Source organism: Hemitrygon akajei, chromosome 5 (genome assembly GCF_048418815.1).
Source record: "Hemitrygon akajei chromosome 5, sHemAka1.3, whole genome shotgun sequence".
Taxonomy (NCBI): domain Eukaryota; kingdom Metazoa; phylum Chordata; class Chondrichthyes; order Myliobatiformes; family Dasyatidae; genus Hemitrygon; species Hemitrygon akajei.
In genome coordinates, this window is record NC_133128.1 from 45,863,871 (window position 1) to 45,884,083 (window position 20,213).

Genomic DNA, 20,213 nt, shown 5'->3' on the forward strand with positions numbered 1-20,213 from the left:
GGGGGAGAGTGTAACGGGGGTTTTTTGTTCTTTTTCTTTGTTACTGTGTATGTAATCAAAATGGCGTCTTTGTTTTGTTAAAAGTAGGAATGCTAGCGTCTTTGTTATGATAAGTGCTGGAAGCTTGTTTGGGACTATAAACTGATTGTTGGTGGGGGTTTTGGGGAGTCGGCGCGATGGAGTGAGAGAGAGAGGACGGGGTGCTGGAAGCTGGGTGACGGTACGGACCCCGAGCGGGGGTCCCCGGCCCAAGGTTTTCGGTGAGGAGAGGAGACGGAGACAGAGGAGTGTGGAGCGACTGGTCGACCACCGTGGGGGTCCCAGGAGGCGGGTCGAGAAATTCGGAGGGGATCGAATACCAGAAGACTTCAGTAACTGAGCTCCAACGGTTGTGCACGAAGTGGTTTGGACTTTGATAAGTTTGGCGCCTTTTCTTTTTTTTTTCTCTTATTCATATATACTGTATCGTTAGTAATCGCTTAGCTATAGTAATCTTTATAAATTGTACTCATTTAATCGCATAAGGTGTACTGTCTGTTTTTTGAGCGAGGCGGGGACATCACACAGCATCCACACCAGCTGATTACCCAGTTTGGCGGGGCCGAAGGCTGCTCCCCCTAGACGAGAACGAGTTTGAGCGATGCCTGAGGTGACCCAGGGGTTACACTTGGGTAGAAAAGAATCAAAGTGAGTTAACAAATTATGTATTCAAATGAAATTCAGAACAAATTGGAAGACTACCAATATCATTACAGTCCTATAAAACTGTATATTATATCTTAATAGTTATCAACAGAGGAATTCATCCAGTGTACACTGCCATGCTTTGTTGACTGATTGTAAATGAATAAAAATCAGTGTAGACAGCGTAACTGTCTTTATACAATACTTTAGACAAATGCAACTTCCAAATCTTCATTTCCACTGTAACATTCAAGCTCATTAGGCAGCAACACACACAAAATGCTGGTGGAACACAGCAGGCCAGGCAGCATCTATAGGGAGAAGCGCTGTCGACGTTTCGGATGTGACTGATGAGACCCTTCGTCAGGACTCATTAGTTCCTATCTTGCTGAAGTAGTGAAATTCTTTCATTTTCAATCCCAGCTGTTTCTGGCATCTCTAAGCCTCAATCCTTGAAACCACAGTGAGCAAACCTTCTGAACTGTCTTACTCCTTACTTCTTGCCAAATATCAATGACAAAAATAATTGCTTTTTAAATATAAACACACACAACTGATATTTTAAAACTGTTCACTTAGTGTTGTGTCTAATACCCACACAAGTGTACATAAGTGAGCTAGTTAGAAATTGTTCGGCAACAGTCTCCTGTCCCAAATAAGTGACAGTGTCCCAAATAAACAGAGTGAAGCCCAGCTACTTTCTCCATTTGTTTTTGTTCTTTAGGAGTTGTTCTAAATAAGCACTGATTAACCAATGGTCCAATTAACTGGATTCCACTGTATTTGGTAAACAAGCATCTCTGCATTTATTTGTTAAACAATATACAGAAGTAACATACACTCCTTTGTGAGGTACTGAACTTGCGTATTAGGTTAAAGATCACAAGTAAAATGAAAAGTCTACACCACTTGTTAGATGAGCAAAGACAACCTTCTTGCCCTTTGTTGAGAATCCTAAACATGGCATTGCAGAATGGCCAGGAAGAACACAAATTCTGTGGATATGCAGTTGAACAACAACACTATAAACATCATAGGAACACAAACATATGTGCTTAGGAATTAATTGCTACTATCTTTCAAAAGAAAATTATTAGAAAAACAGCCCTAATGAACTGAGTTGCACTCAGGCTAATAGCCACACTGTGAAATTTACTTATATCCATCACTAAATGCATGACTTATATAACACTTGAACACTGAAATATCTGCTGCACACATCCATGTATGCTGGGTCCAGATACAGATAGCTGAATTCCAGAGATACAATCTTTCACATCAAAGCAGTATTTCAGCTAGAATTGCATCCAAAAAATCCGTTAAAAGGGTAAAATGGCAATACACCACACCTGATTGAGTTAGTACTTTCACCATTTTTTTTTCCACAAGTGTCCTTCCTACTCTCTTCTCACTGCATCATGACCTACCCACCATCTTCATGAATAGGAGGGACTGCTGATGGGTGCATAAAGCCTGATTTACACTTCTGCGCAGGCTCTATGCCGTAGCCTGCACAAGTGGCCTATGCCGTTGTGAGCATTTATACTTGTGCACTGGTCTGTCTGCGTCGCTCTGCAATTCACTGCCAAAACGCTAGTTGGCAGTGGGGTTTCTATGCCACTGTGTTGAGTTTCTTTGTGTACTTCAAACAATGGCGACTGAAACTGAGCACAGAAACTGCCAACACAGTTCGCAAAGTTCCATAGTCACCAAAAATCAGCTGCAATAGTTTCCCATTGGGCAACTGAACGGCAGGGAAGGAACTCTTGGCTGCAATGATTTCCATAAAGCTTTACAGACCTCTGAAATTATGGAGGACACTGTGCTTGAAGCCAGTTTGTAGCTAGCTGCTACAGCCTGTTGACTTTCACCTGAAGCTCAAACTCGAAATGCATAGGAGGAAATGCGATGCTACCAAGCGGACCAAACACAGTTGTTGCAGTCTGCGTCGTCGCGACGCATAGTTACATTTTTGGGGAGGTGCGTGTCAGGCTACGGCGTAGGGTATGCGGCTACACTGTACCTACGGCATAGATTCGACGCAGAAGTATAAATTGGCCTTAACACACAGTGCTATTCACAACCCCTCAGACCGCAAAACCACAACATTCAGGAATGAGCTAAGAAAGATTAACCCTTCAAGTGACCATCTCATCAAAGAGAGTTTTACCACCCATGTTTGAATGACATTACTGCTGCTAAGATTCCATCATCAATATTGTGGAACACTCAAATTACTGGAAGCATACAGAAGTTGAACCACATAAATACTGTAATTTAAAAGACAGTCAGAGGCTAGATTTCTGGCAGAGGGCACCACAGCAGTTGCGTGTATATCTACAAAATGCATTGCAGTGTCCTCTATTGCTTAGAAGTACAAGGATAACAGTCATATGAGAACACAAGAAATTCTTCAAGTGCTGAAAATCCAGAGTAACACACACAAAATGCTGGAGGATCTCAGCACATCAGGCAGCATCCAGAGAGAGGAATAGAGAGTCAATGTTTTGGGCCAACCCCTTTCATTGGGACATATGGGATCACAACTAACAAAAAAATGCAACTGCTGGAAACCTGAAATAAAAATAAAAAGACCAAGGATTCAGCAGGTTAAACAGATGCTGCCTGATCTGGTGAGAGTTTCAAGCAGTTTTTATTTTACTACCACTGCAAAGTTCTCCACCAGGCTCTAGAAGCCTGACTAAGAAATGCTCACTGTTCCTTATTTGGCAGAACATTTAAAATCCTGCTCAACATTTATGAAGCTACAACAGTTTGATGACACACACAATCATATTAACAGCAAATGGGACAACAATGCTGGCTCAGGTACAAGCAACAATAAACAAAGAACTGTATACAAAGAAAAACTACTTGCTTTTTGTTTTCACTTCTAGCATTAACTATGGCTTTAGCTCTAAAATGTGTTTTTTGGCTCTTATTACTATTTGGCAAATCTGTCAACTGCTTATTAAGAAATTTCAATCAAGTATCAACTTTGTTTCTTTCAGATTCTTGCAGTGTAATCCGCTGAAAGTGCTAAGAACATTTTTAAGTAATGTTGCTCAAGGGGGAAGGATTTCCAGGGTGACCATTACAGAAGTCCTATTATCATTCTCATCATCACAGGAGACAAGCTGAATGAGTATGCATCTCCTGTCTTCTTTTATCAAGGATAATAGATTTTTTAAATTACTTGCAAAGTACTCTGAAATTATTTACAAAAGTGTTAGACAAATGCTTGCTGTAAAGCTGGTATGCATGTGTGAGTTGAGACTATGGAACTCTATTGCACAATGGCTCATCATGAGTTATCCACTTTGATTCAATTATTGCACCTTTGCCAAAAAACATAAATGAGTAACAGTCTCTTCAATGGCTTTTCTGAACATTTTGATGATATCCGTACTGCCCTAAAAGGGGAGACAGGATTTTCTTTTTTTGTTTAACTTAAGACTTGTTCAACTAGACATTAATTTGTCCAGTAAAACCTTCTTTTGCCTTTACATGAAAATGCTAACATTATACTCCACTTCTCGCTAAAAGGCATTAACCAGTTAAATCACTGACAATTTGAGTAACAACAGGAGATGGGAGGAGGGTTGAGGGAAGAATGGAATGGGGAGGTAAGATCACAGCTGGCTGGCCATGTCTCACCTCATCAGATGGTCAGACATTAGTCTATGCAAATCACTCACTGTCAACAAAATAACTCGGGCTACGTTAGTTACAGGATATTAACATCACTCCTACCACATCACCAAACCAGAAACCACGAATACACGTTCCACACTTTTCCTTGTGCATACCAAAATAGCCACGGCATGGACAAATATATAATGCCTTTGTGAAATCCAACAAATCAGTCCCTCAAATTATTGCATAATCTGCAAATTGAATTTTCAAGGAGTAGCTTCAACACCTAAACATTTCATACAAAACTTTAATGAGTTTCTTTTCTCTTCATTTTTTTAAAACATTGCAATATAACCAACACTTAAGATTCATACTCTTAGATGTGTCCTTTAAATTGTGAATGGATGTACAAGAAATTATCTATCAACAAATGATATCAAAAAGCTCCACAAGTGAATGCTGTCTGAAAATTTAGCAGCATTATTAATATATAGTTCAGGTCCAGAAAAACTTGCCAATCCCAATCATACTACTCAGTATTTACATAAAGTAACTAACTGTTAAACCCCAAGCTACAGAAATAAATATTAAAATCAAGATGACAAAGAAAATTGTCAGTTTATGACTGCTCAAATTATTATTGTAATATTTTTAATCCTAATTAGTCTATGACTTGATTTTGAAGTTTCCCCACTACCAGATTATATGCTTATAAGTATGTGGGAAACGTATAGTAATGCACAAGGCATTAAATTGTGAACATCAGCCTAGAAAGATTTGCATATACGAAATATGAAAACCAATTAGTACAGGACTTGGAACCATTATATGCCTTGAAAAACAATACACCAGAATTTACTGCAATAAGAACTGAGGCGAATAGCTCTCACTATTATGTATAAATCAGACAGTACTTCAGGTAAGCAACGAAAAGCACTAAAATTTGGTTTTTTTAGTCTTCATAACTGCAAGAGAATTTAATTTTGGAATATGAATTTTTAGTACAGACATGATAATTTATAAAGTAAATCTCCAATTTTCCCACTTTATACTTGCCCACTAAAGCCTACTTTAGTCCAAATACTATTTTGCCTAGATGCTAAGTTTTAATTATTAACAATTCACCTCATTGCCACAAGAAAGCAAGAGAGGGCTTCCATTCTTTCTGAGTTTATGAGCATTGGAGATTTACATTTTCAAAAAATCCAAAAATAGTCCCTTTTCACGGTCTCTTTCCCTTGATAAATGAAAGAGCAAACAAATATCTATCAAATAGCAATTTGTACATTAAATTCTGGGTCAATCATCTGTTTTAATATTGTTAGATACGACAGACATTGACCAGGACACCAAGAAAAAGTGCATAGTTACTATCTGGATGGCATTATTGGATGTGTTGCATCCACTGGGAAAAAAAGGACAGATGAGATTTGGTTTAACATCTCATCCAAAAGCTGCCTTTCTTAGTGTTCATCATCCATCATTACTGCACTAGATTAAGACTGAAGTGGGCTGCGAACCTTCTGAATTGAGTTGAAAGCAATCACCCACAATTTACGCTATTGTGCAGGATACATAAAACACTATGTCAAAACAAACACTGAAGCAGGATTATTCAGTTCATCTTAGTACAAATCTTCAATAAATAAGCGATGAAATGGGCAAGAGGAAAATTGCTAAGAGCTACTGTCATTCCAGTTTAAACAATATACTAGTTTTTCATGCATCTCATATACCTCTTTAATCTTCTCTTGCTTTTCTCTGGTATCTGGATCACCAGGGTCTCCATTATTGATTCCCACCAGTTTTGGAATAGCTACTTGTGGTAATTGCTTGCCTTCTCTTTTCTTCGCATCCTGTGCCACTCGATTTTTCGCTGTCTGAATCTCAGCACGAATTTGATCTTTGGATTTTTTCAGTTTCTCCTTTGCCTCTTCTAGAGCCCTCTCGTGATCTGCCCTGATCATTTTCCGCAGTTGTTCCTCTTCCTCCCTAGGGAATGGATGAAGACTTCAATTTTTCAATAACAGACCTCTCCATACCAGTGACTTAGTTTAAAATCACCATTTCAGAATCTAAATGTTACAAGCCTAAGAATTATATTAACTTGCTTAGTTGAGAAAATGCAGTATCAGAATATCAAAATTTATTTTTCCAAGTTAAGAGTTCATTTAGATAATAGATATAGTTGCAACAGTCCAGGTCAACATTCAAATCTTAAGTCTCTCATCTTTAGCCGTGCAGATATTTGCCACATTATACACAAGAAGACAACCCCACTAAGTATGACCTCAAGAAAGACAAGTCTTTATTAATAAGATTTTCAGGTACGCAGCATTCCAAAAATGCTTACACAAATACATCCTCAACATATTGGTCTAAAATTGACATATGCTACCTTGTGAACTTCCAATTGCAGTACTTGATATAGCATTAATGTTGAAAAATATATCTTTCAGTGAAGAAAGATGTACAAAACCATAGTTTCCAATGCTCTGGACAAATGGGCAAGCAGAAGCACAGGATTTAAATAGAAAATTTCAAAGTATGTAATGTGAGCAACTAACAGGTAACCGGAAAATGATCAAAGGTATCAGAGATGGAAAGATATTGAGGAAATAATTTCTGAGGGCCCAGGGATTTAAAATTCACAACCCAAATTTTAAAGAACCCGAGAACTCAATCATTTCAGGACAGCAAAAAGCAGACCCCAGACAAGCTACAAGCACAGGAAAGCACAAGTATCTTTTTATCTCAATATAGAATTTTTCAGCTTCAGGTAACTGATTTTCCCTGTACTAGGATTAGCCATTTCTGCTGCAAATCAAACATTAGTGATATTGATTTCGTTTTGACTCACACTCTCATGCTGAATATTTCTAGCCTTTTAAAATTCCAGCAGCTGCACTTTTTTTCTCTGACCTTTCTGATAATAGAATAATTACCTTTAAAAAGATTTTAATAAGAAATAGACTGAGATAGGGCTTGAGATGGAAATAAGCAGTTACTGAAGTGGATACAGTCAGTAGTTTAGACTAAAACTAAAGACTGCAAACTCAATCAATAATATGTTGAAAGTTTCAACAACTGAACATGGTAATATAGATTTTATTTGGTTACCAATTTTTTTATTCCTCCAATAAATCAGAATACCAAGGGATTTCCTTGATTTAAAAAGTTGCTACACACAAGTCTCAACCAATCATTAATTTTCAGAATACAACTCTTGGCTTCACAAGAGATAGATCATGAAAGTACAGTGGGCCATCGGTTAATCGGGGCAGCCACTTATTTGGGGCAACTCAAACAACAAAAATTAATCGAGAAAATAGCCAGGATACTCTTCATTTGTTTGAGACATTGTGCTGCTTAACTGGGACATGAACCTGTCAGCAAACAATTTCTAACTAGCATCAATCGCATGCACTTGTATAACCGTTATGCACCACACTGTGGCAGAGGGAACAGTTTTGTGCCTACCTGATGTGTTTATTTTCAGAAAATGCAGTGATTTCTGCCACTGGTAATTGTCAAAAAAAAGGCTGCAAGACAATTCATAACTGCTTTGTTCACTGTATCATGTTTGGAGATAATAGAAATAGCTGGAAGTGAAACTGAAATGACTTCACTATTTCAACAAATTTGAAACTATGATGAATTTGAAAGCAATGACAATCGTCTTAAATGTTACAATAAAAATGAACTCTTGTAGGATGCAACTGTCGATAGCTTTGCGCATAGGCAGTACATTATGTGAACTAAGTGCCTGCACTGATTTTCTTCATTTACAATCATAAGAAAACCGCAGTGTAAACTGGATGAATTCCTCCATCAATAACTATTAGGAACTAGTGGCTTTATAGTACTGTGGTAGAATTGGTACTGTTCTAATTTGTTCTGTATTTCATTTAAATACACAAGCTCTTACTCAGCTAAATTTCTTTCTTATACCTTTTTAACTATTTCCAAGAAGCTTTGACTAATTGGGGCAGCCGCATAATTGGGAGAACGTGGTCCTGATGTGCCCCAATTATCCAGAATCCACTGCAACTTCCTTTTTGAAAACTTGCAATACTCATAAGCATAATCGGGAAAAAAAGAGTTGAGTAAGATCTGTCTGCCAAAAATTAATTTAATAACATGCTCAAATCTAACAGTCAAGGCAAAGAGAAATATTAGGCAACAGATGGCAGGAGCATAAGGGCAAGCACCTCATGGAATAAAAACATCGAAAAAACATGTCCAACTACTGTCGGTAACTTTAATACCCAAAAAGGATCTTCAATGCTCTAGTTCAGATATAATTTCCAGAACCATAGCACACCATCAGAAAATTCAGGCATTATTTAGTAAATCACATCTACCATAGTTTATTAAATTAGTCGGATAGCTTTCTGAACCACATAAATGCAACAATTTAGCTCACTATAATGAGCACACAAAAGAGACAAACTCAAACATGCTTTGGGTCAAAACTTTCGAGGAAAGGATGTTAATAAAAAGGATCTCTTTTCTCAGTTTTAACACAAATACTCAGTTAAAAGAAAACTCCAAAGGACTATGTAGAATATTATTAATCGCTTTATCAATGGTAGGGGAGGGGAATAATGTTTTAATGTCCACTGATAAAACAATTAAGTCAGAAGTTGATGGCAAATACTAATTTACATTTTCATTCACATTGTTCTAATTCTGCATGTTTCTAAACTTGAACAGACTCCTGAAAATTGCATTGATTTGTCTCATGCATGGCTCAGTGGCATAATAGTGATGAAAAAGACTAGAAAAATGTGCAGAAAAAAAGCAAAAGTTTTTAGTATAACAAATATGCTATAATAAGTTTAGTAAAACATTGGATGAATGTCTGAGGGTAAAATGACCATTTAACGCTTTCTGAACCCTTAGCATGTGGGGTCTGTATGTCTGTTAGTGAGTAATGTTTGCAGAGTGTCTGCAAAAGGTAAACACTGTTAATGACTGTAGAATGTTTGCTAATAGCAGCTAGATTCTGGATTCTGTTATTGCATTCAGTCTCATCGCTTATATGTAATATTAATGTTCTTTTGTAAGACCAAAGGAACATTATGCGCTTCCAGATAATGGGGGGTAACCATTACAGTGTCTAATTGATTTACAAGGATTGTATTAATATACACTGGATGTGCTCAAAAAAAGACAAAAATATCAAACAGCTTATCTTTTGGTTGCTCCACGCACGTGAAACTCATTTATTGGGATGCCTTTTCCTGCTTTATTGGACTTCAAACTACAGCCAGAAATCGCGATCAATGTCTAGGACCAGGGGTGTTTCCCAAGCGAGTTGAAATTCAAGTACTCCCCCCAACAACAACAATCAAGTGGTGACTAAGAATCATGAGCCCCGAAATCTATGTGACTTGCTAAGTAGTAGTTTGAATAGTTTATTTGTGTTTTATTTTATGACAACAAATAAGGCTTAAGTTACTTTGTTGTGCTTGTACAATTATTATGTCTCCAGGACACTCGAATGTGAAATTATAAACTTTGGTGCATATTCATAAAAGATCAAGTAAAAGAAAATAAACACTTTTCTCACAGTGCGACTTTTGTTGCTGCACTAACAATAAGAAATATTTTATACTCTTTGAATTTGGTTGCTTTGAGAGCCTTGCATAGCACTAGTTTCATAAATCTACTCCTACAATTAAAGTTAACCAATTTCATTACTGAAAATGACTCAAATCCAGTTTGTCAAATGTTACAGTCTACATATGTCATAAATTTTGCAATTTCTTCAAATGATGTGAAATCTTATAGAAAATTGTTCAGTAAATGACCTAATGATACTTGAAAATTGTACTGGAATGTCTGTCTTTTCAGGAATGCCAATATCAGTCATATATTTTTTAGGTTTGGAAACTACTTAGAAGTACCATTTTCAGTGTCATGTTCAAATACTATGTTTGATTTCAAAGGCTTTTAGATGATCAAACTTAAAATTGAGCATTTTGTCAGATCCCTTTAACTATATGTTCAAATCATTTAAATATCAGTAAAAAAACTGCAAAAAATAGCAATCTACAAATCCACATAATTTTATACAATTCTTAACAATAAATTTTTTTATTCATCAAAAACAGATAAATTTCCTCCAAACGCCAAACAAATTGTTGACAGAGCCTCAACTAAGCTAATGGACATTGTTGTACGCAAGAAGTCCTATGTACACGGAATTCACCTTGCTCTCCAAATTCTGAAATTGAATTTTTTCCCCCAAAACATGCCCCAAAATAAAATTACATTGGTTATAATTTTCATCATTTCTTCAACTTAACACTAGCTTTTGCACATAATTTAACAAGAGCCTTCCAGTAGATGCACAACATATTTTGCAAGCAAATTTGCCTCGTTACCAATCATGCTTTACCAGTTGGTACAGGAACTATTTTTGAAAGGTTAACTTATCAACCAGACAATTCTTTTAATACTGCCTTACATATTTCAACTACTGTGGTGTATTCAGGAAATATTATAAAGGTAATCAGTTCTTTGCACATTTCATTATTGCTACAAAATCCAGCAATAATGGCAAGTCTGGCTGATGTAACATCAGTGCTCTCATCAAGACAAATGGAAAGAAATTTACATGAACTATTATCCTTTGTCAGCTGTTCTGCTATGTTTGTTCCCTTCATTAATATTCTATCTATTACTGTGCGTCTGCTCGCTGGCAAATCCTTAATACACTGAATATTTTTTCTTTCTGGAAAACCATCAAAAAAAGGAGCACACTCTAGCCATAATTGTTTAATATATTCATCATGGCTTTCCATGTTGAACAATAATCTTTGAAACCTAAAAACTAGCCGGAATTAAGTTTTAATTACCTGAAATAAATGTTATCAAAACATTTAAATGCTTTATTTTGTTGCCGATTTCTCGAGAAATGTGGTTTTTGTTCTTACTTACAGTACGTTTCCCTCAAAGCCATTTGTGAAATTTCATAATGCCACTTTACAAGGGAAGTCCTGCACACCTTTTCAGATCATACTACTTTATCACCCTTTTTAATCATGCCAAATCTTTCACTCCACCACTCTTGAAAATCTCTGCTGCTTATCCCATCATTTGAACATTTTTCTTTCTTTGCTGGTGTATCTGACATGCTGAACAAGCTGAAAAGGGCAAAACAATTTAAAACTATCTCACCAATAAATTTAAATAATACAGCTTCATTTGGCAGTAAAGATTATAATGTCTCTTTTTATGATGGGTTGACTTTAAAAAAGTCATGGGGCGACACTGCATGCTGAGTGCCAACAAAATTTTTCTACATGCCAAATTTGGGCACATATGCCATAGGTTTGCCACCCCTGTAAAAGTGATCACAACATGAATAACGGAGATCCTTCATTTGAAATTTCAGTTTTCAATGTACATTCTGGACAATGTTTCTCACCCTCTGCACGCCACTTTGGCTGAACAGAGGAGCACCTTCAGTAATAGACTTAAACAACTGCACTGCTCCAAAGAGCATTATATGAGGTCATTCTTACCCTCAGCCATTAGGCTCTATAATGATTCAGCCTACAGCCAGAGAAGTGATGACCTCCTCCCCCCCCCCCCCCCCCCGTTTTTCTGTTTAAACTCTGTTTACTACACCCTGCGCAATACTACCATCATTTCTTCTCTGGATGGTGTGAATGTGCACCCATTACTGTATAATATTATGGTAATTCTTGCACTACCATCTTATCAGCGTGAACTTGGAAATCTTGTAAACCCTAATTTTTAAGGGAACTTTTTATTCTTTCTTGCTTCTCTTCTAATATTTGTTTATCTATGCACTTGTAATGCTACTGTGACACTGTAATTTCCGTTGGGATCAATAAAGTATCTATATAAAGTCTTAGTGGTGCATTGGGCAAAGAAGATTAGGAAATTAGATAAAAAGGCTTCCGAGAAAATAAACAAACGTAAACAAAAATATTTGGAAACTTTTAACCACTGGGTATTTTATTGAAAAATAAAAGATTCAATCAGAAAAGTGATCTTTAACTAATAGAGGTGACTAAAGAAATTTTTAGTCTCAAGCAAACAGGCTTATTGTTACTAAGGCAAGTAGCAATCCTGGGGATTGAGTTTTAAAAAGCTGCAGCAATGAATCAAAAAAAAGACACGGATGGAAAGCACTGATTACGAGCATAAATAAATTAAACAAAAAAATTGTAAGAGGTTCATAACTATGTATGAAAGGAAATTAGCATATTAAATAGTCACCCCATAGAGCTAAAAGCACAAGAAATGATAATGATGAATAAAGAAATTGCCAATACATTGAACAAACATTTTACTCACATCTTCACTGCATTGCAGAAATGAAGAGGAACCAAAAATCTAAGAATACCAAGAAACTTGAAAATCATTAATACAACCACGGATAAAATAGAGAGAGAGAGGAATTAAAACCAAAATCCTGGATACACTACCTTATACTTCAATAAACAAAGATGTGGCAAGAAAGAGTGAATGCATTAATAATGAACTTACAAAATTCTGGAACAGTGCAACAGATTGGAAGGTTTCCAATGCAATTTGGAAAAAATTTTAAGAAAAAAGTAAAAATTAGCAACTATAGGTTCACTTAGAATTGTATCAGTTCTTAAAAATAAAAACAGGATAAACATGAACAAAACAGGATAAATTCAGGTCGGGCAACATTTGTAGAAAGGAAATCGCATTTTAGGTTTACATCCTTTCGTAAGAACTAGGAAAAAGTGAAAACACTTTAAATGTATTTCCCCTTCCACAGTCACTGCCAGATCTAATGAGTGTTTCTAGCATTTCCTTCATACATTTTGGATTCCCAACATTTGCAGATTTTTAATTTTCAGTTGTTGTAAAATTGCAGGAGTACACAATTGTGGACATACAACATATATAAAAATAATTATGTTTAGAAAGAGACAACGTCTTTATGAAGGTTTAAAAAAGAGATGATTTCTTCTTGCATGTATAACTAGAGAAGGGAACCTTATTTGAGATTCCAAATTCAATTTCAGAGGACACATCAACACATCACTACATAAAAGGCTCTAAGATTTGCAGATAGACAATTAAAAGGTCAAAACAAGGGGTGAAAGTAAATAAGTCATTTTCAGATTGACAAACTGATGGGGAAAGGTGGAGCGGCGGAAACTAAGGATTAAATAGTCAGCTTTTCACAAATTGCATCAATAATCTGTGGTAAAAGGCAAGTGTTAAAAAAACAGAAACTCATTTATAAATGATATAGGATTAATGGGTGGTTGGTAATCAACAAGGATTCAGAGGGCCAAAGAGCCTATTTTCAAGCTGTATCCTTCTATGATAATGCTGAATTGGAAAGTGAGCTAAGAGAACAAACTCTGCAAAGATGTAATAGCAGGTTAAGCAAGTGGAAAAATTGACAGATGGAAAACATAGAAAACAGATGATTTAATTTGTGTTCATCTGAATCTACATGTCTGTTATGCTAATGCAAGTTTTTCACTGAACTTGTACTTCACCATACTTGTGTATGTGACAATAAACTCCACTTCATATGACATGAATATCTTTATGTGTCGAATGAATGCATAATGCAGAGGAATCTGGGTTACTTAGAAAAAAAACAGCAATACAAATAGGTTATGGACCTTTATCACAAAAGGTTTGCAGTACAGAAGGTTAGAGGTCTTTCTGCTATTATATACAAGCTCATATTTGGTACTAAATTCACTTTTGGGTACAATATCTGTAAAAAGGTAGATTGGCAATGCAGTCAAAATTTTATAAGATTGCTCTATGAGCGGACACCTAGTAAAAACTGACTGAGTAGACATCACAAGTATGAGAAGCAATGCTATTAAAACAACTAATGTTCACAAGAAATGATAATATAGAAGCCAAAAGGCTGTTCCTCTAGCTATAGACCTTGAGGCAGGTGGGGAAACAATTTCATTTACTTACTTTTGTGTAAAGAGCTTTAACAGAATTCACTTTCTTTACAAAACTGTGTTCCCTTCCAAAAGACTGGGATGCTGCCTTCAAGTCTGCAGACAGAATTGAACTGCTAGAAGAAACCTTATGTTAGGCATCAGAGGGCAAAGAACACCTACGCACAAATAAAAATTCAGGAACACCTCCCATTAACAATCCTTGGCATATGGTTCTTGGCATCAAGGGCATTACTGACTATATAGGCAAAAACAGTGACGCCTCACTCCCTGACGCTCTAAACAACTTTATGCCCTCCCCATTCAAAGCATGTAACACAATGCCAGCCACAATAGCTACCCGCCCTCCCAAGTGAGCAGCCACTGTCTTAACAGCAGCAGATGTGGAAAGGACTGCAGGCTCAATCCCCATAAGGCTGCTGGGCCAAACAGCATCCCAGGCCAAGTACAAGGGAATGTGCACACCAGGTCAATGACATCTTCTCAAACATCTTCTACACTTCATTCATCCAGGCTGTTGTTCCCACGTGCTTCAAAGCGCCCACCATAATCCCTGTACCAAAGAACTCTATACCTTTAAATGACTACTGTCCAGTGGCACTGAGGCTTTGAACAGTACATCAAAAACTCCATTCCTGCCATATCGGACACTCATCAATATGCTTAGAAAGAGAAACACTCCACAACGGAACATGTCAGAATGCTGTTTCTGCATTTCAGTTTGGCCTTCAACACAATCATCCCACAGATGTTGTGAACAAACTCCTACTGCTCGGTCTAAATACACCACTGTGTGTTGAACTTCCTAACCATCAGATAGTCAGCATGCACAACTGCTCCTCCCTCCCCATCATCCTCAGCACGGGTGCCCCACAGACCTGTGTGTTGAGCCCAATGCTCTACACTCTGCTCACACACGACTGCACAGCCAAACACCCAAGTGATCACATTGTCAAGTTCGCCGATGACACAACAATGGTGGGGCTCACCATCAACAGCCATGAGACAACCTACAGAGGTGGTAATGAGCTCAACACCAGGTGTCAGGCAAATAACCTCTTCCTCGATGTCAAAAAGATAAAGGAGATTGTTATTGATTTCAGAAGTCACACCACTCACACCTCTCTTTACATCAGCAGCACAGCAGTGGAAACTGAAGAAGTTTCAAACTCCTGTCAATGTACATCCCACACAAACTCTTATAGTCCCAGAGCACATTCTACACAATCAAGAAAGCTCATCAACACCTCTACTTTTTGAGAAGGTTGAAGAGAGTTGGGCTATGCACATCAATAGAACAGCACAAGAACAGGTCATTCAGCCCACAGTGTTGTACTAAACCAGCTAAAATAGTAATCAAATGGCTAACAAATCTCTTCTGCCTACGGAAAGGTGATATTCTTCTATTTTCCTCAACTTCATGTGCCTATCTAAATGTCTCTTAAAAGTCTCGAATGTCCCTGCCTTTACCCCCACCTCAACACTCTAAAACTTGCCCCTCATCTTCTTTGAAATTATTCCCTCTCATCTTAAATGCATGCCATCTGGTGCTAGACATTTCAACTTTTGGAAAATAATATTGTCTCTCTCCTCTATCTATGCCCCTCATAATCTTATAAACCTCTATCAGATATCCTCTTAGCCTCTACCACTCCAGAAAAGACAACTCCAATTTGTCCAATCTCTAATTATAGCACATGCCCTCTAATCCAGAAAGCATCCTGATAAACTGCATCCTCTCCAAATTCTCAACATCCTTCCTATACAGGATGACCAAAACTGTATGTAATACTTCAGATGTCTTAACCACTGTATCAACCTGTGTAAACACTTTAAGGGAGCTATAAACTTGGACTCCAAGATCCCTCTGCTAATAAACAATGAAAAGGATCTTGCCCTTAACAGTGTTAACATCTCTTTGCATTTGACCTACCAAGGTGCAAAACTTCACATTTGGCTAGGTTAAACTCTATTTGCCATTTCTCTGCCCATATCTGCAAGTTTATAGCCTGTCTTCTATACTATCCATAATCTTCATATCATCTACAAACCTACTAACCCACCCATCTACATTTTCATCCAGGCCATTTATATAAATCACGAACAGCAGAAGTCCCAGAATAGATCCCTGCGGAACACTACTAATCACAAACCTCCAGATGGTACTAGTCCTATCAATCACCACTATGTTTTCTATGGGCAAGACAATTCTGAATATAAATACAAATTCAGGGTGGATCTCATACATCTTAATCTTCTGGATGAACATCCCATGAGGGACCTTGTCAAATGCCTTACCAAAATCCATATAGACAACATCCACAGGTCTACTTTCATCAATCATCCTCATAACCTCGTCAAAAAAACTCAAGTTAGTAAGAAATGACTTGCCCCACACAAAGCCATGCTGGTTCTCCCTACTTAGGCAATGGTTTTCCAGGTTCTCCTAAATCCTATCCTGAAGGATTCTTTCTAGTAACTTCTGACATGAGACCTATAGCTTCCAGGATTATCCCTTGGTTCCTTGTTGAAAAAATGGAACATTAGCTGCTTGCCAGACCTTTGTAGCCAAGACGAGGCCTCGTCTTGGCTACAGAGTTTATGAAGATATTGGTCAAGGTTCCAGCAATCTCGTCTTGCTGCTCTCAACAGCCTGGGGTATATTCCATAAGGCCATGGGGAATTACCCACCTTAAAGAACTATAAGAGACCCAACACTCCCTCCTTTACCTCGAAAAGCCCTAGCATATCAAACAGCACTGATCTCCCTATCCTCATGTCCTCCTTGGTAAATACTGATGTAAAGCATTCACTAAGGACCTTACCCACAGCCTCCATATCCAAACAAATGTTTCCCCTTCTGTAACTAGATCCTCTACTTCCTAACTGTAGACCACAATCTGTGTGGATCTGAAACAATATCTCTACCTCGTTGACAATCAACACTGGTGCACCTCAGGGATGTGTGCTTAGCCCCATGCTCTACCCTCTGTACACCCATGACCACGTGACTAAGCACAGCTTAAATGCCATCTATAAATTTGCTGTCAGTACAACCATTGTAGGCGGAGATTCATGGCAACAACTTTGCACTCAACGTCAGTAAGACCAAAGGATTGATTGTTGACTCCAGAAGGTGTAAGATGAGGGAACATACACCAATCCTGAGAGGAATCAGAAGTAGAAAGACTGAGCAATTTTAAATTCCTGGGTGTCAATATCTCTGAGGATCTAACATGAACCCAACATATCGATGCAGTTACAAAGAAGGCATGACAGTGGCTATTTTTCATTAGGAGTTTGAGAAGATTTGGTGTGCCTCCAAAAACACAAACATTTCTGCAGATGTACTGTGGAGAGCATTCTAACCTGGCTGCATCACTATTCGGTATGGGGGGGGGGGGGGGGCTATTGCACAGCAGTACACGGCAGAGTACACTGGATGAATTTCTCCATCAATAATTATCTGGAACTAAAACAGTTAGTCTTTTTATGCTTTTTTTAACTATTTCCATGATACTTCAGCTAATTGGAGGAGCCCCTTAATTGGGCCAAAATGTACTGGCCCAATGTGTTCCAGCTAACCAGAATCCACTATTACCAGCTAACCAAATAACCAGTTACAATAAATGCTGAAAATTCTGTCAGGATACATCAAAATCATCAAGCAATTGACAGAGAATCACTAATTTGATATTTTCTTCAATTTATATTTTACTATTGTGAGAAAAGTTTTAAAAAATTGAGTTCTTCACATTATTTCCACAGATGTCCCTAATAATTTAAGAGTTTTGGTTTCACATTTTCAGAATCTCCAGTTTGTTCAAATTTTAAATCACTATTATGCCCCATAAATAACATTTACAAGTTTTGAACAGCATGCAAAGTCTTAACTAGTGCAGAACAATTTGCCCCAAATGTCTTTTGTACCTGTGGAAGTCCTATTCCTCAGAATGTGTATAAAATTCCATTGATTAAAAAAATGTTAATGAGATTTTGTGTTCATAGAACATAGAATAGCACAGCACATTACAGGCCCTTTCGCCCACAATGTTGTGCCTCCTCAAACCCCCCACCTTAAATTCCTCCATATACCTGTCTAGTAGTCTCTTAAACTTCACTAGTGTATCTGCCTCCACTACTGACTCAGGCAGTGCATTCCATGCACCAACCACTCTCTGAGTGAAAAACCTTCCTCTAATATCCCCCTTGAACTTCCCTCCCCTTACCTTAAAGCCATGTCCTCTTGTTCGACATTAATGTGTGCATTCCAATGATCATTTTGGTTGATGGCAAGCTTTTTTTTAGAAGACACAATATACTGGGTGCTTGGACAAATTAATGACAACATTGCAGCACCCTAATAAAAGCCATCTGATAGTAGCTGCCTTTGGCAAAACAACAAAGCGTGTCTTGGAGCCAACAACTGTGTACAGGTTCCTTTGAGGTCATATAGACAATACAAGACTCAATATTTATCTCATGGGTGGACCCAGGTATTAAAACTGCAGTACAGGTACTCACTTTCAAAGAACAGTGGAGCATGTGAAGGCCATTCAATCCTTGATCCTGATTCAGTATTCAATAAGACCACAATTGATCTTCATCAATATACTAAACTTCTTAATCACATAACCCACAATGTCCTCAGTTTACAAAGATCAATTTATTTCTGATTTTTTAAGTTGGCAAAGCCTCAACACATTTTAATGGAACGAGTTCTTTTTGGTTCCAAATCAAAATGGCATAAAAAGAACAATTTGTCAAAAAACCCTAAGTGCAAGCACAATTGGTAATTCTTTTTCATAATAACAACGGCAGAAAATCAGGAGCCTTGAGCTCTTGTTGCTGCTACAGAATAAACCATATTGTAATTTGAAGTAACTGCACGGGCGTGTTAAATGTAGAAATGAGGAAGCTGTTGCCAGGCAACACAAATTGCATTTCTTATTTTTATAAGATCAGATACTTAAGTAATTCAGTTGTTATTTGTCTTCTATTGGTAGGATGACTAAGAATGCATTGGAAGTTTTATATAATGTAACTGTAATGAATAATACAAGTTGCTACAACATGGTTAACACCACAGATCAAGCTTAAATAATTAAAGTTCATCGTATCATCATCACTGAGGCCTGACATGGTCATTCTGTCAGAAAGTTCAACACAGGTGATCATGGTAGAACTGAGAATGCCTTGGGAAGACCGGACTAAGGAGGCATTTGAGCATAAGGTGGCCAAATACCAGGAGCTGGTGGAGCAGTACCAGAGACAGGGGTGCATGTCACATTGTGAGCCTATACAGGTGGGGTGTGGAGATTTTGCTGGCAGCTTGCTTTACAGAGCCTACTCTCTCCTTGAAATAACGGACTATAAAGAGCCATCAGGACTGTCACAGAGGCTGCTGAGCATGCCTCCAGGTTGCTATGGATCAAGAGGTGTGACCTGTGGAGCAATGCTCTGGTACACAACTGTGGCTAGGTCACCTGGGCAAGGGTATCTGATGTTGAAAGACCCGAAGTACTGATGTGCTCTGTCAAAGCATTATAATATTAAAAAAGTGTTGATTTCAATTCTTGCTTCAACAGTGCAAATGCAAATCAATCAGTAACAAATTTAAAAATACAAAGTTCTCCTTGATCATATTTTCTAGCAATTACCTAGCAGTTTTATAGAATATCCACCTGTCACAAAGTTAAGGCTATTTAATTCCTTGTTATAATCCTGAACAACTGTATTCATCTATTTCTCTCCCGCCCACTACCACACACAAAGAAATGTATAATTGTATGCACATTAAGTAATTAAATCTGATACATATTAATGCACTGAGACCCATTTACCTTCGGCCATTTATTACAGAGAAACCGTCAGCAATATCCTCCTTGAGACATTCACAAATATGCATTGCAGTGTAAAACTCAAAAGCCAAGCTGG

General features: G+C 37.6%; 1 protein-coding gene across 2 annotated transcripts in view; it reads right to left on the reverse strand.

The window, feature by feature from the left end:
- man1a2 (mannosidase, alpha, class 1A, member 2) overlaps positions 1 to 20,213 on the reverse strand; it is a 134,498-nt gene that overhangs the window by 104,330 nt on the left and 9,955 nt on the right. For both annotated transcript variants that reach the window (XM_073045427.1, XM_073045426.1), the window contains exon 2: positions 6,057 to 6,312. In XM_073045427.1, the coding sequence (XP_072901528.1) occupies positions 6,057 to 6,312 (256 nt within the window). The remainder of the gene's footprint in view (positions 1 to 6,056; positions 6,313 to 20,213) is intronic.